The 14,754-nt window shown below is 37.9% G+C and overlaps 1 protein-coding gene across 1 annotated transcript in view; it reads left to right on the top strand.

The window, feature by feature from the left end:
• Window positions 1-14,754, top strand: part of ZNF407 (zinc finger protein 407) — a 333,682-nt gene that overhangs the window by 221,064 nt on the left and 97,864 nt on the right. The window contains exon 8 of the mRNA XM_057366642.1: window positions 14,006-14,184. Within this exon, the coding sequence (XP_057222625.1) occupies window positions 14,006-14,184 (179 nt within the window). The remainder of the gene's footprint in view (window positions 1-14,005; window positions 14,185-14,754) is intronic.

Below are 14,754 nucleotides of genomic sequence, written 5' to 3'. Positions count from 1 at the left end.
GATATTTCATGTTGGTGACCTACATTTTCTTTAGTCACAAGTAGCTACCTAATTTATGCAAATGTTGAGACRTACATTAGTTCTTTATGATGTCCAKTAATTGCATTGGGAGTTTGAACRGTTATGGAGGACAGACTAGGTTGCYATCCAGTGCTGCCATGCCCAACAGTGCATCTAAACAAAAAGCTTTCTACCCTGTTTTACTGATATCMTGTCTCCCAAACCTATCACTTCCCTTTTTGCCTATTTTCTCATTATGGTAACCTTAGATTATGATTTTTCTGAGGTCAGGACCATTTTCTTTGTTGTTTCTCTGTGCAGAGAAGTGGCCTGTCATCATTCTGTTGTGCTGTCCTCTAAGGTCAACATGCTGTTCAGTGAGAATGTAGCAGCTTTCWTGGAGCTGCTACTTTTTGATTTGTAAACATAAGATTACATTTCACCAGAGGAGTACAGGAAAGCCTGTGCAGGAAAGCCTCAACTGTTGTGGTGAAACCTTATTGTTGCCAGGACTGTGAAACTGTTTAATGACTAAAACCTCAAAGAAGGTGTAACAGCTAAGAGAGCCTGCATTCAAGTTGAAGTGTGGTATTAGTGCATAATTCCCACAGTCTCCTTAGAAAATCTTATCTCTCCTTTATGGACTAGTAGTCTAATACCTTTCATAAAAATTAAATGCATATAAATAGAATTTTTCTATTTATATGTGTGCAGTTTTAAGTGCCATTAGATTCAGCCTTGCCTGGTTTACTCTGGCTTTGTTTTTAAACCTGACCTTCAAATATGTATCTTGCTAAATGTATTTCTGGATGCTTTTTTTTTTTTTCCCCTTTTGGAGATCATGTCATTGTTATATAGCTGAAGAAGGGGTAGTACTGAAAGCAATGCATCTTGGAATGCAAGAAGAACTATTTAGACTCTTCTTTAAAGCACAGCTGCTTTATCTGTAACCGTCCAGTACTTAGAAAGGAAGGATTTCRGGATATTATGAGCTATATTCTTCTCTTGCTATTCACCTCATGTTAGAAAGCTGCTGTTTGCAAACTCGTGGAAACAGCACCAGTGAAATATGTAGACTACTTCCATCTCTGCAGCAAAAAACCCCAAACTATATATATCTGATAACAAAAAGGAAACAAATACAGGGAGATAGACAGACAGACAGGCAGTTAGATTTCTTCCTAAATTTCTCTTATTTGCTTAATTTTTGTTTACTTTTTGGAAAATACATGGATTATTTATAGTAGTTGCCTAGTAAACTCTTTTGGCTCTTAAAGAGGCATGTGGCTTAATGACTTCTCAAAGAATTGTTTTACAAGAGTGCTGCAGCATTTTTAGAATGCTTAGTTAAAACAGTCACTAAGGACATGTTACTCACATAGACATCTTTTACACCAGACCTATGTACTTTTTATTATCTGTGCATTCTGGCTTGACTCACTAAGGTCCTTTCATATATGTGCATATAACATAAAGCTTATGCATAGGTCCAGTTGTTCTAAAGTTAGTTARGTTCCCTAGAATTGCATGCTGAATTAGCCCTTTAAGGTCTGTGTTACTGTGATGCAAATAGATTCAAAGGAATAGTTTGGTTTTATATAAAAGGTGAGGAGTAGAGGGTTTTTGGTGGGTTTTGTTTGTTTATTTGTTTTTAGTTTAAGAGTGCAATATATGTTTTCTTTAGCTGTAAAAGCACAATCAAGGCAACATGATAAGTGAGTCAGTGTTGTAAAAGTAAAACTAATTTTGCCTTCACTCACATGAGCTATAGAAGGAGGAAGCTTTATTGTCCCTGGGAAGGTGATAAGGCAGAGTAATTGTATATTATACTGTCCTGGAACATCTGCCTGAAGACTGTTGGAGCAATTCATCTATCATGGACGATACAGCATGTTTTGTCTTTCTGCTTTAACCCATCCCCACTGCTGGCCTGCACGAAGGTTTTGATAGGGACTGTGCCTGGGCTGGGGCTCACATTAATCAGTCCCCTTGTTCAACACTCCAGCTGACATAATTACAACCTGCGCACAGCAGTTATTCAAGTTGAGTCCTTGTCACTCGTGGTGCGAAACTACACAGCTCAGATCCCGAAGGAGATTGCCTTATCACACAGAACAAGGGCTCACAGGAGTTGAAGAGAATAGAAATGGGAAAATGTCTTCCGGGAGTACTATATATTCCTTTAAAATAAGACATTTGAGAGACTTACAAGGGACAAAGAGAAGCATTGTGCAAGGTCTGAAATGAACAGGTTATTATTTTTAAAAGGATTACACAGGCCATTTTTGTGAAATGGACATGCATTATTAAATAAATTCAGCGGTCTCTCTTATCATTCAGCGGCTCTGCCCTATTAGTTTTCTTCAGAAGTGATAAAATAGTTTTTGACTTGTATAAGCTTTAAGTATCTCTCAGTAGAAATCATCAGAACACAACTAATAAAAGTGCACGTATTATACCAGTAAAATTGGCACACACATAAGGGAAAATCTGCGAGGATCAGAGTCAAGRGTGAAGGAAGAAGCATGCAAAAGGGCTTTCAAAGATGAGAAGTTCATTAGTTTCTGCTGTTGTATGATACAGGAATGTGAAAGGTGAAGCCAAAGAAAAAGTTTYGTATTTTACTATTCTTCCCTCTTTTTATGTTACCCTTCTGTGAGAAAAAAGACAAGTCTATAACACTATTAATGATATTGAAAGAAATTTATTTTCCTGCAATATGATGGGATTAATTGTATATAGTTGTGGATTTTTTTTTTCTTCAAGACAGATGCATGATCATAGAATGATTTGTTTGGCTTTGGTCTATAAAATTCCTCAATAAGATAGAATTTCATTGGCATCCAGAAGGCTTTTGCCCTGATGTTTAAATTTTTTTCTTCTTGGGTCAGCTTTTTMAAGTAATTCAGACAGTTCCTATTCTTCTCAATCAATAGATTTAGAGTGTTGTCCTGATTTCTCATCTAGTTAAAATCATGTTATGTCTGTTAGACCTAATTGTGTATAGYTGAAAGAACAGTAAAAATGTGTCTGTTCTGGGTGGTCCAATTTTAAGCTAGTACTTTTACATGACAGGTTATCTGCAATTTTGAATGTCTGAAGTAGAAGTGCAGTAGAAACTACCTTAAATGTTTTACTTTACGTATAGGTATGCTAATAAKTCAAATGCATATTTCAGTGTTTACATTCTGTTTCATTATCTTTTGGTGAAGTACACAGCATGTTAATTTTGATGTGCGGGTTTCCAGTGAAAGTCCAGCTACATGAAAACTGCAGTTTCTTACTGAGCAGCAGGGCATTCTTATAGGCAAATGTACTCTTATAGGAACAAAAATCCAAGTTTTGCTTGTTCCTTAGTCTTACAAGCAGCTCTCCTGGGTGAATGATGTCTGTGAAGTAAGCTCAAAGTACTGAGCCAAATGCTGCATTTACTTACATTTGTGCAGAAAATGGCATTATGAGGACATAATCTGAAGAGAATGATGTTTCTCTGATATATGCTTTCAACACACATCGTAGATTAGATAATCAATCATACCTCTAACTAAAGACCCAAATTTGACTTTMAGAATCTAAGATGGTTTTGCAGTATTGACAGCCAGGAAGAATATATTTTAATTTGCAGACGGAACAAATTTCCATGACATCATGGAAGCACAATAAATGGCTGACCTCACAATGACATTTTTCAGACTTAAACTGTACTTCTTGGAGACTTTGAGCCCAGAGAAAGCCTTAAGCTCAGCCAGTCTGACCTTCTGCATAAAACAAACTRCATAGGTGTTTTTTTCCCAGTTTGCTCTCTCCTGAACCTCCTACTTCTGACTGATTTTTATGATCTAGAAACATATTCAGGTTTGATCTGTAAACAGGCAAAGTTGCAGAACCAGCTTTCCTCCTGTGAAAGATWAATTGCTGAGGAAATCGTGCTTTGTTTCTCAGTTGAATTTTCCTCTTAACGTGTAGCTTTTGGTTTTGTRTAGGTTTTCTCTAAGTTAGGTTGTTACTTAATCATACCTTTATTCTGTGTTAAGTTACTCATGGCCCAGACTCAAGTGTAATAAGCAAAACAGAAGGGATTTTTATTAAGTGTTTTAGAGTTTTTTACCCACTTGACTTCCATTTCTATTTATAATCACTTTGTGGCTATTTCTTTCCTATTTTTAAATGTAGGCAGTAATACAGAAAGTAGATATTTTAGAATTAGTTTCTCCRATGTCACACAGAGAACGTTGCATCTTTACATTTGCTTGCTACTTCCCTGCTTAAACATCTAAAGATAGCATGGGGCCTTTCTGCTTATAGCATCACACTAGAAGTTCACATTAAACTGATGGTCCACTAATCACTGYATCATTTTCAGTGTCACAGCTTTTCACAGCATTGTCTAAGTTTCTTGCATGCATTGTGCAAAGGTGGGAAAGCTAACGTGTAATTGTGTGTGTACATGTTGTGATTGAACAGGCTTGGCTTCTGAGACTGCTCTGTGTGATGGCAGTGTCATCGTTATTAATCATGCTGCCAATTACAGTGTTGTCTGCAAATTTTATTAGCAGGGATTTTATATATAGTTTTGGCATGCATAACAAAAGTGAATCTTTCAGACAATTATTGCTGATTCCTTTGATAAATTGGAACATTTGAAATGAGGAAGAAAATGACCATCTCTTTTTGCATGGGGGGTTGGGGCTGGGATAGGGCAAGAAGAGGCACTGTATTAGCATTAAAAAAACCTACTTTGAGCAGAGATCGTACAGACCACAGTGCCCTGGGTATGAATCCAGGCTGCAAAGCAACAGGATCTACCCTCTAGGGAATTGTGTTGTCACTAAAATGGCTGAAGGAACTGACACGAGGGCCAGTTGAAAGAAGTACCATCTGCATCTGAGATTGACAGGCAGCCTTTAGGGTCTGTTGCTATCATTTCTGACTCCAGCAAYATTAGGAGTCCAGTTTCATCTTGTGCAGCCGCTAGATTCCACACCCTTTCCTAGGCTCCATCTGCGCTTCTGTATCTGTGAAAATACTTTATGTGTTCCTGAGGATATACAAACAGACTCTGCAGAATTGTTCAGTTACTTTATGTGGTCATTAAAAGAAGTACAATAGGGAAAAAATTGATGTTGAAAGGAAATGCGTGTCTTCAATTAAATTCGTCCCAGCTTTTTTAAAAAATGGATGTTTTCCATGGCCTCATTTCAGCAAGGTATTTGATCATGTACATAAATTTAACCTTGTGAGTCATTCTTTTGAAGTCAACGGGGGCTGCTTGTACTTAAGCCGCACAAATGCGTAAGTGCCTTGTTAAATCAGGGCCTATGATACCCAAAGCCCGATCTCCATCCTCACACCACTGCAGAGATGCTGTTTCTCAGACCAACTTCTCTTTTATGCCATCTGCTCCAAGAAGAAAGGAAAGGGGGGAGGGAGGAAGCCCATGAACAATGGAGTGATTATTCTCAGTTACTGTGAAATAGATGAACTCCACCTGCTATTTCTGCCACTTAAACCTTGGCTGACACAGTGCAGCAGTGCACTGTGCACAGCAGACCCCTGCATCCCTCATGCCTCAGGCACACGGGCCCTTCACAGGGACCACTCTGCTGGCAGCAAGGTGGAAGCCAGGAGTTCTAGCAAATGTTACAGAGACTTTTCAGAAACAGATCAGTCCTACGAAAATTGTTTGTTTTTTGTTTCTTTGGTTTTTTTGCTTTTTTTTCTTCCCTAGTCAGTAAAAGGGGACACTGAGCCTCTCTCCAAAGAGCTGCTGGGGCACACTCACAAGCTGAACAGCCCATCTCTGCACAGCACCTATGGGACAGTGAGGATGGCACAGGTRGAGAGCTGAGGCACATTTCCATGTMTTTTTGTRCCCTTTCCACCCMTTCCTTCCCAGTCTAGCAGTTTGGATATAATTTGTAGGTTTCTGTCTAAAAGCTTTGTCTTTAGTTCTTTCTCTTCCTGAAGAAAATAGAATTAATGGAAGCATTTGAGGCAGGAAGCCTTATCTCCTTAGAATCAGAGATGGGGGTTTTTTTCCCTGAAAAAAACAGGTTTTCTTTAAATTGTGGAGTCTGTTGTTTTGGTTTTTTTTTACAAAAATACTCTGACTGAAATTCACTAGTAGATCTAGATGCCAGCACTGGGTCTATACTTTGTTTTTCGTTCATTGTGCAGGGTTGTAACTGGCTTTACAGATTCCTCAGAGGTAAACAAGTCTAGAGTACATCACTTCTTATTTCCCTGCAGAATTTCCAATTACCCTGAATTTGCCTTTAAAAGCACTCACTTCGGCTATCGTAATGATCAATTACTTGAAACTGGGAATTTTCATTCCAATACATTGTAAATAGAATGGTGGATCCGTGGCCAAATTACAATTTGGACATGCTACTCTGCTGAATGGAGCTCAGACACAAGCAGTAATTATCAATCTTCCATCATTTTCTGTGCTGACGCACAAGTTTTTGCTGCTTCCCTACAGGGCTCTGCKACTTTTTAGCAGCCAGCATTGGACATCTGTCACACATACTGTATGTCATAACAAATAGATCATTACAGAAAAAATGCAAAGCTAAAAATGTAGAAAAGCAGAAAACATTACGATTATTATCCCTGGGTGTTGGTATAATACTATCAGAATAAATCCCAAATAGATTTTTATTATTTTCTTTGTGAAACTGACTGTATTATAAAATTTCATTAAAACATGTAAATGTGGCGTACTCTTCCTTTTATGGGCCACTTCATATTTTCTGATTGGCAATACATGCAATACATGGCCGTACATGAAAACATGGCAATACATGTGCCCACCAGGTTGTTGGGTGTGCATTTTTACAACACTGTGGGTGTGTATTTCAGTCATCTTTTCTTGGTTAAAAACCTATGAGCAAATATTTGCTGCAGAAGCAGCTATGGTGACAAAGGCGTCGCTTTTCCCCAGCAGCTCATTGCCACTGTCCAGCAGAGGTCTTTGGGAATAGCACAGGGAGGTGTTTGCCAGCAGTGACAGAGCTGAGCTGGCACTGGGTCTGTTGTAGTTGCCCTCCTGAGTTCCCACGGAGCCGTGTGCTGCTAAATCCAGYAATGGTATCGTAAGTTACTGGATAATTGCAGTCGGTTGCGGAACGAAGGCTCTTGATTCCATGTGATTGTTCCCTGCTCACTGAAAACCTAAGTAAAAGGTAGAACTTTTGCTTTTAAATGAAAAGAGCAAGGAAAAGTTACCCAGGTGGATATTAGTAGCAATAAGGCTGAGCAAATGCATTACATTTCTTGTACATTAATGCATAAATATTTATGTGTGTCTTAATATATAATAATGATTGCAGTTTTCTAATGTTAGTTTCAACACATTACCAAATGTAGTTTTGCCTATGATATTTTGCTATTTTTAAATTATTTCTTGTACAATACTGTATTGACTTGTAGCACTGAAGAAGTTAGCTAATACTTTAACTTTTAAACTTGCAGTCTGAATTGCYAGTGGTATATGCAGATTATGTATTATTGTGTAGCTAGTTTGCACTAACTGGAAATCAGTTTYATTTTATTTTAGAACCAGAAATGTAGCTAAATCTTAAGTATCATGGGAAGAATTTTTGGTTTGTTTGTTTGTCTGGGTTTTGGCTAGGTAGAAGTTGGGCAGAGTGACTGTCATTGTGGAGGTTTTGATTGAATAAGCCTGGTTGTATAATGTAATTACCACAGGCTGAGGTATTTGTTTCTTGTCAAGAAAATATTGCCCATTAGGTTGTTTACCACCCCCCCTACCGAATTCTAGTTTTCATACAGTTTAATGACAGCAAGAAACAAAGGCAGGCTAGAAGGATTGTATTTTGGAAAGCAGTAATGCTGAAAACAACCTAAGGTCTTTCCATGTAAAGGAGTTTACAGGAGCTCTTGGTACAAGCAAGGAGTATCCAGGAGCTCCAGAACTTGTGCCTACAACTGGAGAATGCTGAGCATGGGGAAAATCATGAYATCCACTGGTATGAAAAGTGAATGTATTTAAAGCTTAAAGCAACTGGAAAGAGTGTAGGGAGAACCTGATGATTCCTCAAAGTGAGTTGAAAGGAACTTGATCTCTGTAGCTCTTCCACTAGAGGTCCGGGTATTGGGGAATTCTACAGCAGAGMAAGGTGTGTTGGCTATGTAGCACTGTTAGCTGGATGCAGGAGAATAGCAAATAGGACAGTTTGTGAGTGATAACTGAAGAGTAACTGGCCTGTGATCTCAAAGGACTCCCTGTTGCTCTCCATCAGAAACCATGTTTTAGTACCAAAAGGGCYATGGTTTCAGAAAAGAATCACTGGGCAAACATTTATGAATGGTGCTATCCATGAGGTCAAGCTAAATATTCCATATGACTTTGCATTTTTAGAAATCTATGGCTCTCCTTTTCTAGTGCAATTACATTATTGCAATTTTGATTTAAAGGCAGTTTTCCAAGTTAGGGGGCATTTTCTGTGGAAAAAAGGCTTGCAAACATTTGGTGAATAGCTGAGGTTAAGAATCTACAATAGTGCACATTCTTCATTGAGAAATTTGCTTCCATCATAACTGCTTTTATTTCTGAAAGAAAGTTTCTGGAGACTTTACTATTTTTCAGTCAAAATGCTGCAGTTTGTGTACTTGCAGGTTCCATAGTAGGGTATGAACTATGCAGACRATCCTCAGAATGCTGTCTTATGTGAGAGTGAACTTGATTCATATTGACAAAAAGGGGAAAGCTAGAAATCTTTTCAATCAGTTGGTTGTATCACTGTGTTTGCTTTTACATTGTAAATAGAGATGTCCATGGAGCTGCCATAAGTCCTTTATGTTATATGCATTTCTCTGCAGAAAAAGGATGTTTATACCTAATGTCCTGGAGGAGACCTTTTGAAAAAGGTTTATTTTGTGCAAATAAGAACCCTACAAGATGCTAAAATTTTTTAAACTTAATGGACTAGATGATTAACATTTTGCCTCATTTGCACCTCTGAAACCTTCCATTTCCATGTCTTGCAGTAAGTATCTTTCTGAAAATGTCAGGCACTGCATAATGGAAGAGTGTTCTAATTTCAGTTTCTTATTAGTAAATAGGAAAAAAATAATAAAAATTGATTACTTCCTGCTATATGTCATTTAGCTGTTTAATACAATGCTCATATATTCTCATGTAGAGAACCCTTAAAGATACAGAAACATTCCTATTCTGCACGGGGAAATTTAGAATTAACAGCTGTTTTGTGAATTTCTCTTATTTCGTGATTTTTATCCAAAACACCACATAAAAGACAAAGACAGCAAATAGCTCTGGTACAGGGCAGCCACAGGTCTGCAGTTAAATCCTGAGCTTGGCTGTTTTCAGGCATTGCTCAAACCAGTGCTGCTGGCTGAGRGGAGTGCAGAGCACAACCTGCTGCATGCAGCCACGAGGCTGGGGCTGAGTCCCTTTTCATGGGGAAAGAATCCCAAATCCCTGTCTCACACGGCTTGTGCTGCTTCCTGGTGAGACTGGCASTGAGCTCTGCAAGATTGCAGAGAAGGAAGAGATGATGGGGAATAGTAACTGCAGACAGCACTTACTGAGGCGACCTTCAGGCTGACTGTCTCCCCCTCTGGCACAGATTTGCTTCCAGACTCATTGTTCATCGTTACATCCATGTTTCCCTGCTGAAACACCCATGTTTCACCTCTGCCTCCTGCATAGTCCACTCTGTCACCCCAGACCCCCAAACACCCCAGACCCCCAAATGTGCTGCTATTTACAGTGGGATAGGCCTARTTTTGCTGAGGAACACTACAGTTGCCAGTGCAACTGAGAAAATGTTTTCATAGGGACACTTATACTACCCTTTAAGGACTAAAGGAACAGTTGTACTTTCTGGGTTAAGGAAAACGGCCTGGTAAAAGCCATTATGAGAACTTTTGTTCCATGCAACAGAGACATGATTTTCCCATTCTTCTGTAGACCAGGCATTTTTTTTTCCTGCTCTTAGCATGATGCCCTGGCTTTTTTTGGTGACAGAACTGAAGCATATATGGATAAGGATAGGAGAAGGAAGGCAGAGCAGAGGCAACAGCTTCTCATGTTGACAGAATGTCTGGCCATTTTATACAACTCCTAACCTTCCACTTTATTTCACTTTCCCAGCCAAGTGGATCAATGCTGCTGAGGGGCAAGGGTGCAGATGGCTGTGGCASAGAGCATCAGGCTTCCTTGTCACTCTATGGAGGATGCCTGTGCAAGCTCAATGACTACTGAAAACTTGAAAATTTTTTGCATTTGGAGCATTCCAAGGAGAGACAGAGAGATGGAACTGGTCAGCCTGGAGAAAAGACTCAGGGGATGTCATCAGTATGCAAAAATATCTGCAGGGAAGCTCTAAAGAAGAGGAAGCCAAGCTCTTTTTCATTGGTGCCCAGTGACACAAGAGGCAATTGGTCCAAGCAAGAGGATAGGAGGTTTCCACTGAACATTAGGAGACACTATTCCATTGTGAGGGTGACTGATCACTGGCACAGGCAGACCAGGGAGGGTGGGAGATATCTTTGGAGATATTCAGAAGCTGCCTGAAAATGGTCTTGGACAACTGTCCGTGTTGTTCTTTCTGAGCAGCAGGGATGGACCTAAGGGGTCCCTTTGAATAACCATGCTGTGATTCTGTGACTGAAGTACCATTTTACAACTGACAAGTCATTTCCATTTATGTTACTAGAATATGCAGCAGTTTAATTGACTGAGAGCAGAAAAAGGCGGAGAGGTACCTGGTTGGCAGACATGGACTTCTAATGGCGACATGGAATGTGCAGCTACARCAGCAATGCAAACACATCGCTGTGTGATGAACATCAGAGACAAATTCCCTTTTCTGTTGTTATCCAGAAGAGCTTTTCTGTTCATCTTAAGCAGTASCTGCATTTTTCCAGAGAATCTTACCATCTGTCTCCCTTATTTCAAAAGATTATCCTTCACGGAAACGTGGGAGCTCTCCTGAATGTGAAAAGTRGGCCTATGCTCTTCCCAATGTATCAGTCTTTGATGGAGGAGGTCATACAGGTTTGCTGCATGGGAGGTATGGGCTGAGCTTTCCAGCTCCTCATATTTCCTGTTCATGTGCAATGTACCTTAGCAACATGTTCCATCTCCTCTTTCGYTGTGTATAGCACTGACAAGACACTGAAAACTCTATACTCTTCCCTTTAATAGGATTTTTGTGGGGTTTATATCAAGCCTCAATCCTTTCTTCACATTTAATAAGAAGACTTAGTGCAAGACATGATACAAAAAGAGAATTTTTATTGTGTTTCTCTGCATCAGAATTGAATATAAACTCATGGACTATAGCTTTAGACTAATTAAGTCTCTCTAATGAGTTCCTTTCCTGTTACTGCAGMGCATGGACAAATTAACATAAATATATACATTTGATTTTTAAAATGGATCACGAGGATGAAAGCATGCTTGCATTAAGCAATGGCAATAGTAATTTAACTTAGAAACCTCTCCTTTAGCTTTACCAAAATACAGATTAGTCTCCTAAAACCTGCATTTGTTTGTGGCTGTAATTCAGACTGGAAGCCAAAAACCAGAAGGACTTTTCTCAAACTATATCTGTTGGGCTGGGCTYTTTATTCCAAATTTCAGAACAAAGGAGATCTTTATTTTGGTTTATAAACACCTGGAAGTGAATCTTACAATACAAGGTCTGTCAAAAGCTTAACTATCATCACTATTGCAGCACTGTAATGTTTTTGTTAGCTTCTTGCCATGACATAGCTTTAATAAAAATACAATGCTGTTTAAAATCACAGACCTCTGTGTTCACTCACACGAGATGAAGTGATGTAACTACACACACTAAGTGTTGGTGGTTTTTTTTTTTTTGTTTTTTTTTTTTTTTGCCAGACATATGAAAAGATACTTGTACAGTATGTGGGAGAAGGCTCCTAATAAAACACACATTCAAAGCACACTGAATAATTAAAAAAACATTTTACATGCAGTACATTTTTGTTGTGTCATATTTAAAGGTATCACTTGGCTTCAAAAGTGCTTGGATTTGCCATTTGTTACCTTCATGGTTTACCTTATGATGGCAATTGCTGCTTTGCAACCTAATATGAGAGGCCATTTGTAATGCCTTGTGATCTCATATTCCTCATTTCTGATTAAGCCTTCCTGGCTTTGTCACATGGAAAAATATGGCTTTAAATTTTTTATATCTGTATGTTGATGTGTTTAGTGACAGATTGTTACTGATGACTGAATAAATGAGACTTCAGGATTGTTATGTTTAAAATGGCTGGAGCAAGTTCCRAATCAAAGGAGATAGAACTGGCCTTTTATGACTTGAACAGGCTGGGTTTTCTTCACAACTCTTACATAGGTTTCCACAGATCCTTTATATATTTCACAGAAATATTTCAAAGTAAAAAGTTTTATATCTTTCCTTAACGTAGTATGAGAGCTGAGCTAAAAGAACACAGGTATTTTATTTCAGATTCATATGCTCTGCTTTAATCTACTGCCCTTTAAAGTATAACCCATGATAGAAGGTTACCAGGGTGTCTCCTGCTTTCATTGCAGTATAAACTACCTTTTTTCTCTTTTTTTTTGTAAAATACATATTTCATTTTAACAACATTTATGAGCATTGTAACTTTTTTGGGGCTGAATCCTGAAAGATGCTGAGGACCAATATTTTCTATATTTTTCAGTGATAAGTGTCTTCTCTGACATTCTCAGGCATCTGATCATTATACCAGTATATAGCAGATGGACATGACAGAGGGTGAGCTTTGGCAGCACCGTAAGGCAGATATCAACTTTACTATGACCATTTCCGAGGGAGAGACAAGCATTCCAGCAGAACTTCAAGCTGCTACTTCCAGTTTATTTTGGGGGTCTTTTTTTTTTTTTTTTAGGTGCCTGTTTCTGTGGTATTTCTAACAGGGATGGGTATATAACCAGCTGCCCAAAATACTACACTTGTTCTTATTTGAGTAATTGTGAAATATTATGCATTTATGTAGTTTTCATGAGTGTTTGTACTTCTTTCAGTTAGGCTGAATTGCTGTTCTTAGTTTGGTAATAATAATAGTATAWAATAATAAGAAAGTATAAAAAATAAACAAAGCCCCAAAGCAATGGTACACATGTACAGTCTGATTTTTTGATTTAAGACTAAATACACTGGCTATTTCTGACTGAAATCAGTGGAGCAGCAGCATATTTTATGTAGGATTCATCMTAAAGTTTTGAACAAGTAGGAAATTCTAATGCAAAATAATTTTGTAATGAGACTGAAAAATTTTAAAGACTAGAAATTAAAAATCACTGCCGTATGGATCTCTTTGTGAATAAGAGAAATGTGAAATCTTTTCTTGTTCACTTTTTTTTCAGAAATATGATTAGGAATATTGCATTGAAATGTGTTAAATTGATTGTATATSTGTTCTGACTTTTATGCACCAAAATGACACTACTTTCACAAAAGCTGTGTTGAAGATGTAAACCAGAATCCATGTGTATTTTCAAAAAGATATAAACTTGAACAACTTGGTTCTCTTTCCTAGGAACAGTTCATACAGTGAGATGAAAATTGGTGGAACATACTTGCAAAAATCATTCACAGCAACTCCTRTTGAATCTAGGAACTGTGTAGGAAAGGTTCATGTGAGCTCCATTGGGAATATTATAGGCATTTGTGTGTTTCRGTTTTGCTATGTAAAGACTTTTGCTTAATTTCTCATTTTACCATGAGAAAAATAGAAATTCTGTAAATATAACAAATCAATCATTCTGGTTCAGTTGTAGTGTTCAGTTAACCTGAAACATCTTTGGGAGCCTTCATGCAAAGGACAACATTTATGCAAAACCTAAGAGGATGCAAAAAATGTACAGATAATGCAAAATGAGTGATGACTGCTGATTTTCTGTTATATTAGGTTTTATTTGAACCACTAGTAGGAAATAAATTACTATTTTTTTCTTTTTTTCATTGCRTTTTAGGTCTAACTGTGCAGAAAATATCCGTAAACACATCTTGCATACGGGAAAGCATGAAGGAGTAAAAATGTATAACTGTCCTAGGTGTGACTATGGAACAAATATCCCTGTGGAGTTTCGTAACCACTTGAAAGAACTACACCCGGACATTGAAAATCCTGATCTGGCATACTTGCATGCTGGTAAGGTCCTTTCTTCCTTTGCTTACAAATTCTTTTCTAAATGTGTATGCTTTAATGATGGTAATAAGAAAACAACAAATTATTGTCATTTATTCTGAAGAGGAACWTGGTTTTAAAATGGGCTTAATCCTCTTCAAGTTCTCCAGAGTTGAAGGTTATGCATTAAGCACTGAAATCTATTCATGTTACACAAGCAAATCTTTCAGTTCAATAAATAAACCTCAGAAGTGTGGGCTATTTAGATGCCTCCTTTTGAAATCTATCTGAACTTTCAGGGAGAAATATTTTCYAACATTTTTATTAAGTCACTCTGCCCATGCTATTCCTCCAAAAACAAAAAAACAAAATTCCATGGGAAATACAGTGGTAAATTAATGTACTGCTTTAAAAAAATCTTAGCTTTCATTATAAAAAAGTAGACTGTTCCTCATTAAAAGATAGAACAGCAGAGATCAACCAACAACTTAGATGTATGTTTTCAGGCTTTGAGTTAGAGAGCATACACATGGTAATCACTGGAGGAATGCAAAACAAAAACATTGGTTTGGAAACAGGAATTAAAGAAACCCT

The sequence above is a fragment of the Malurus melanocephalus genome, unplaced genomic scaffold (assembly GCF_030028575.1).
Source record: "Malurus melanocephalus ecotype Western Australia unplaced genomic scaffold, MMel_1.1 scaffold_69, whole genome shotgun sequence".
NCBI lineage: Eukaryota > Metazoa > Chordata > Aves > Passeriformes > Maluridae > Malurus > Malurus melanocephalus.
Note: the sequence above shows the minus strand (reverse complement) of the source record. Positions and strands in the feature narration are given on the sequence as shown.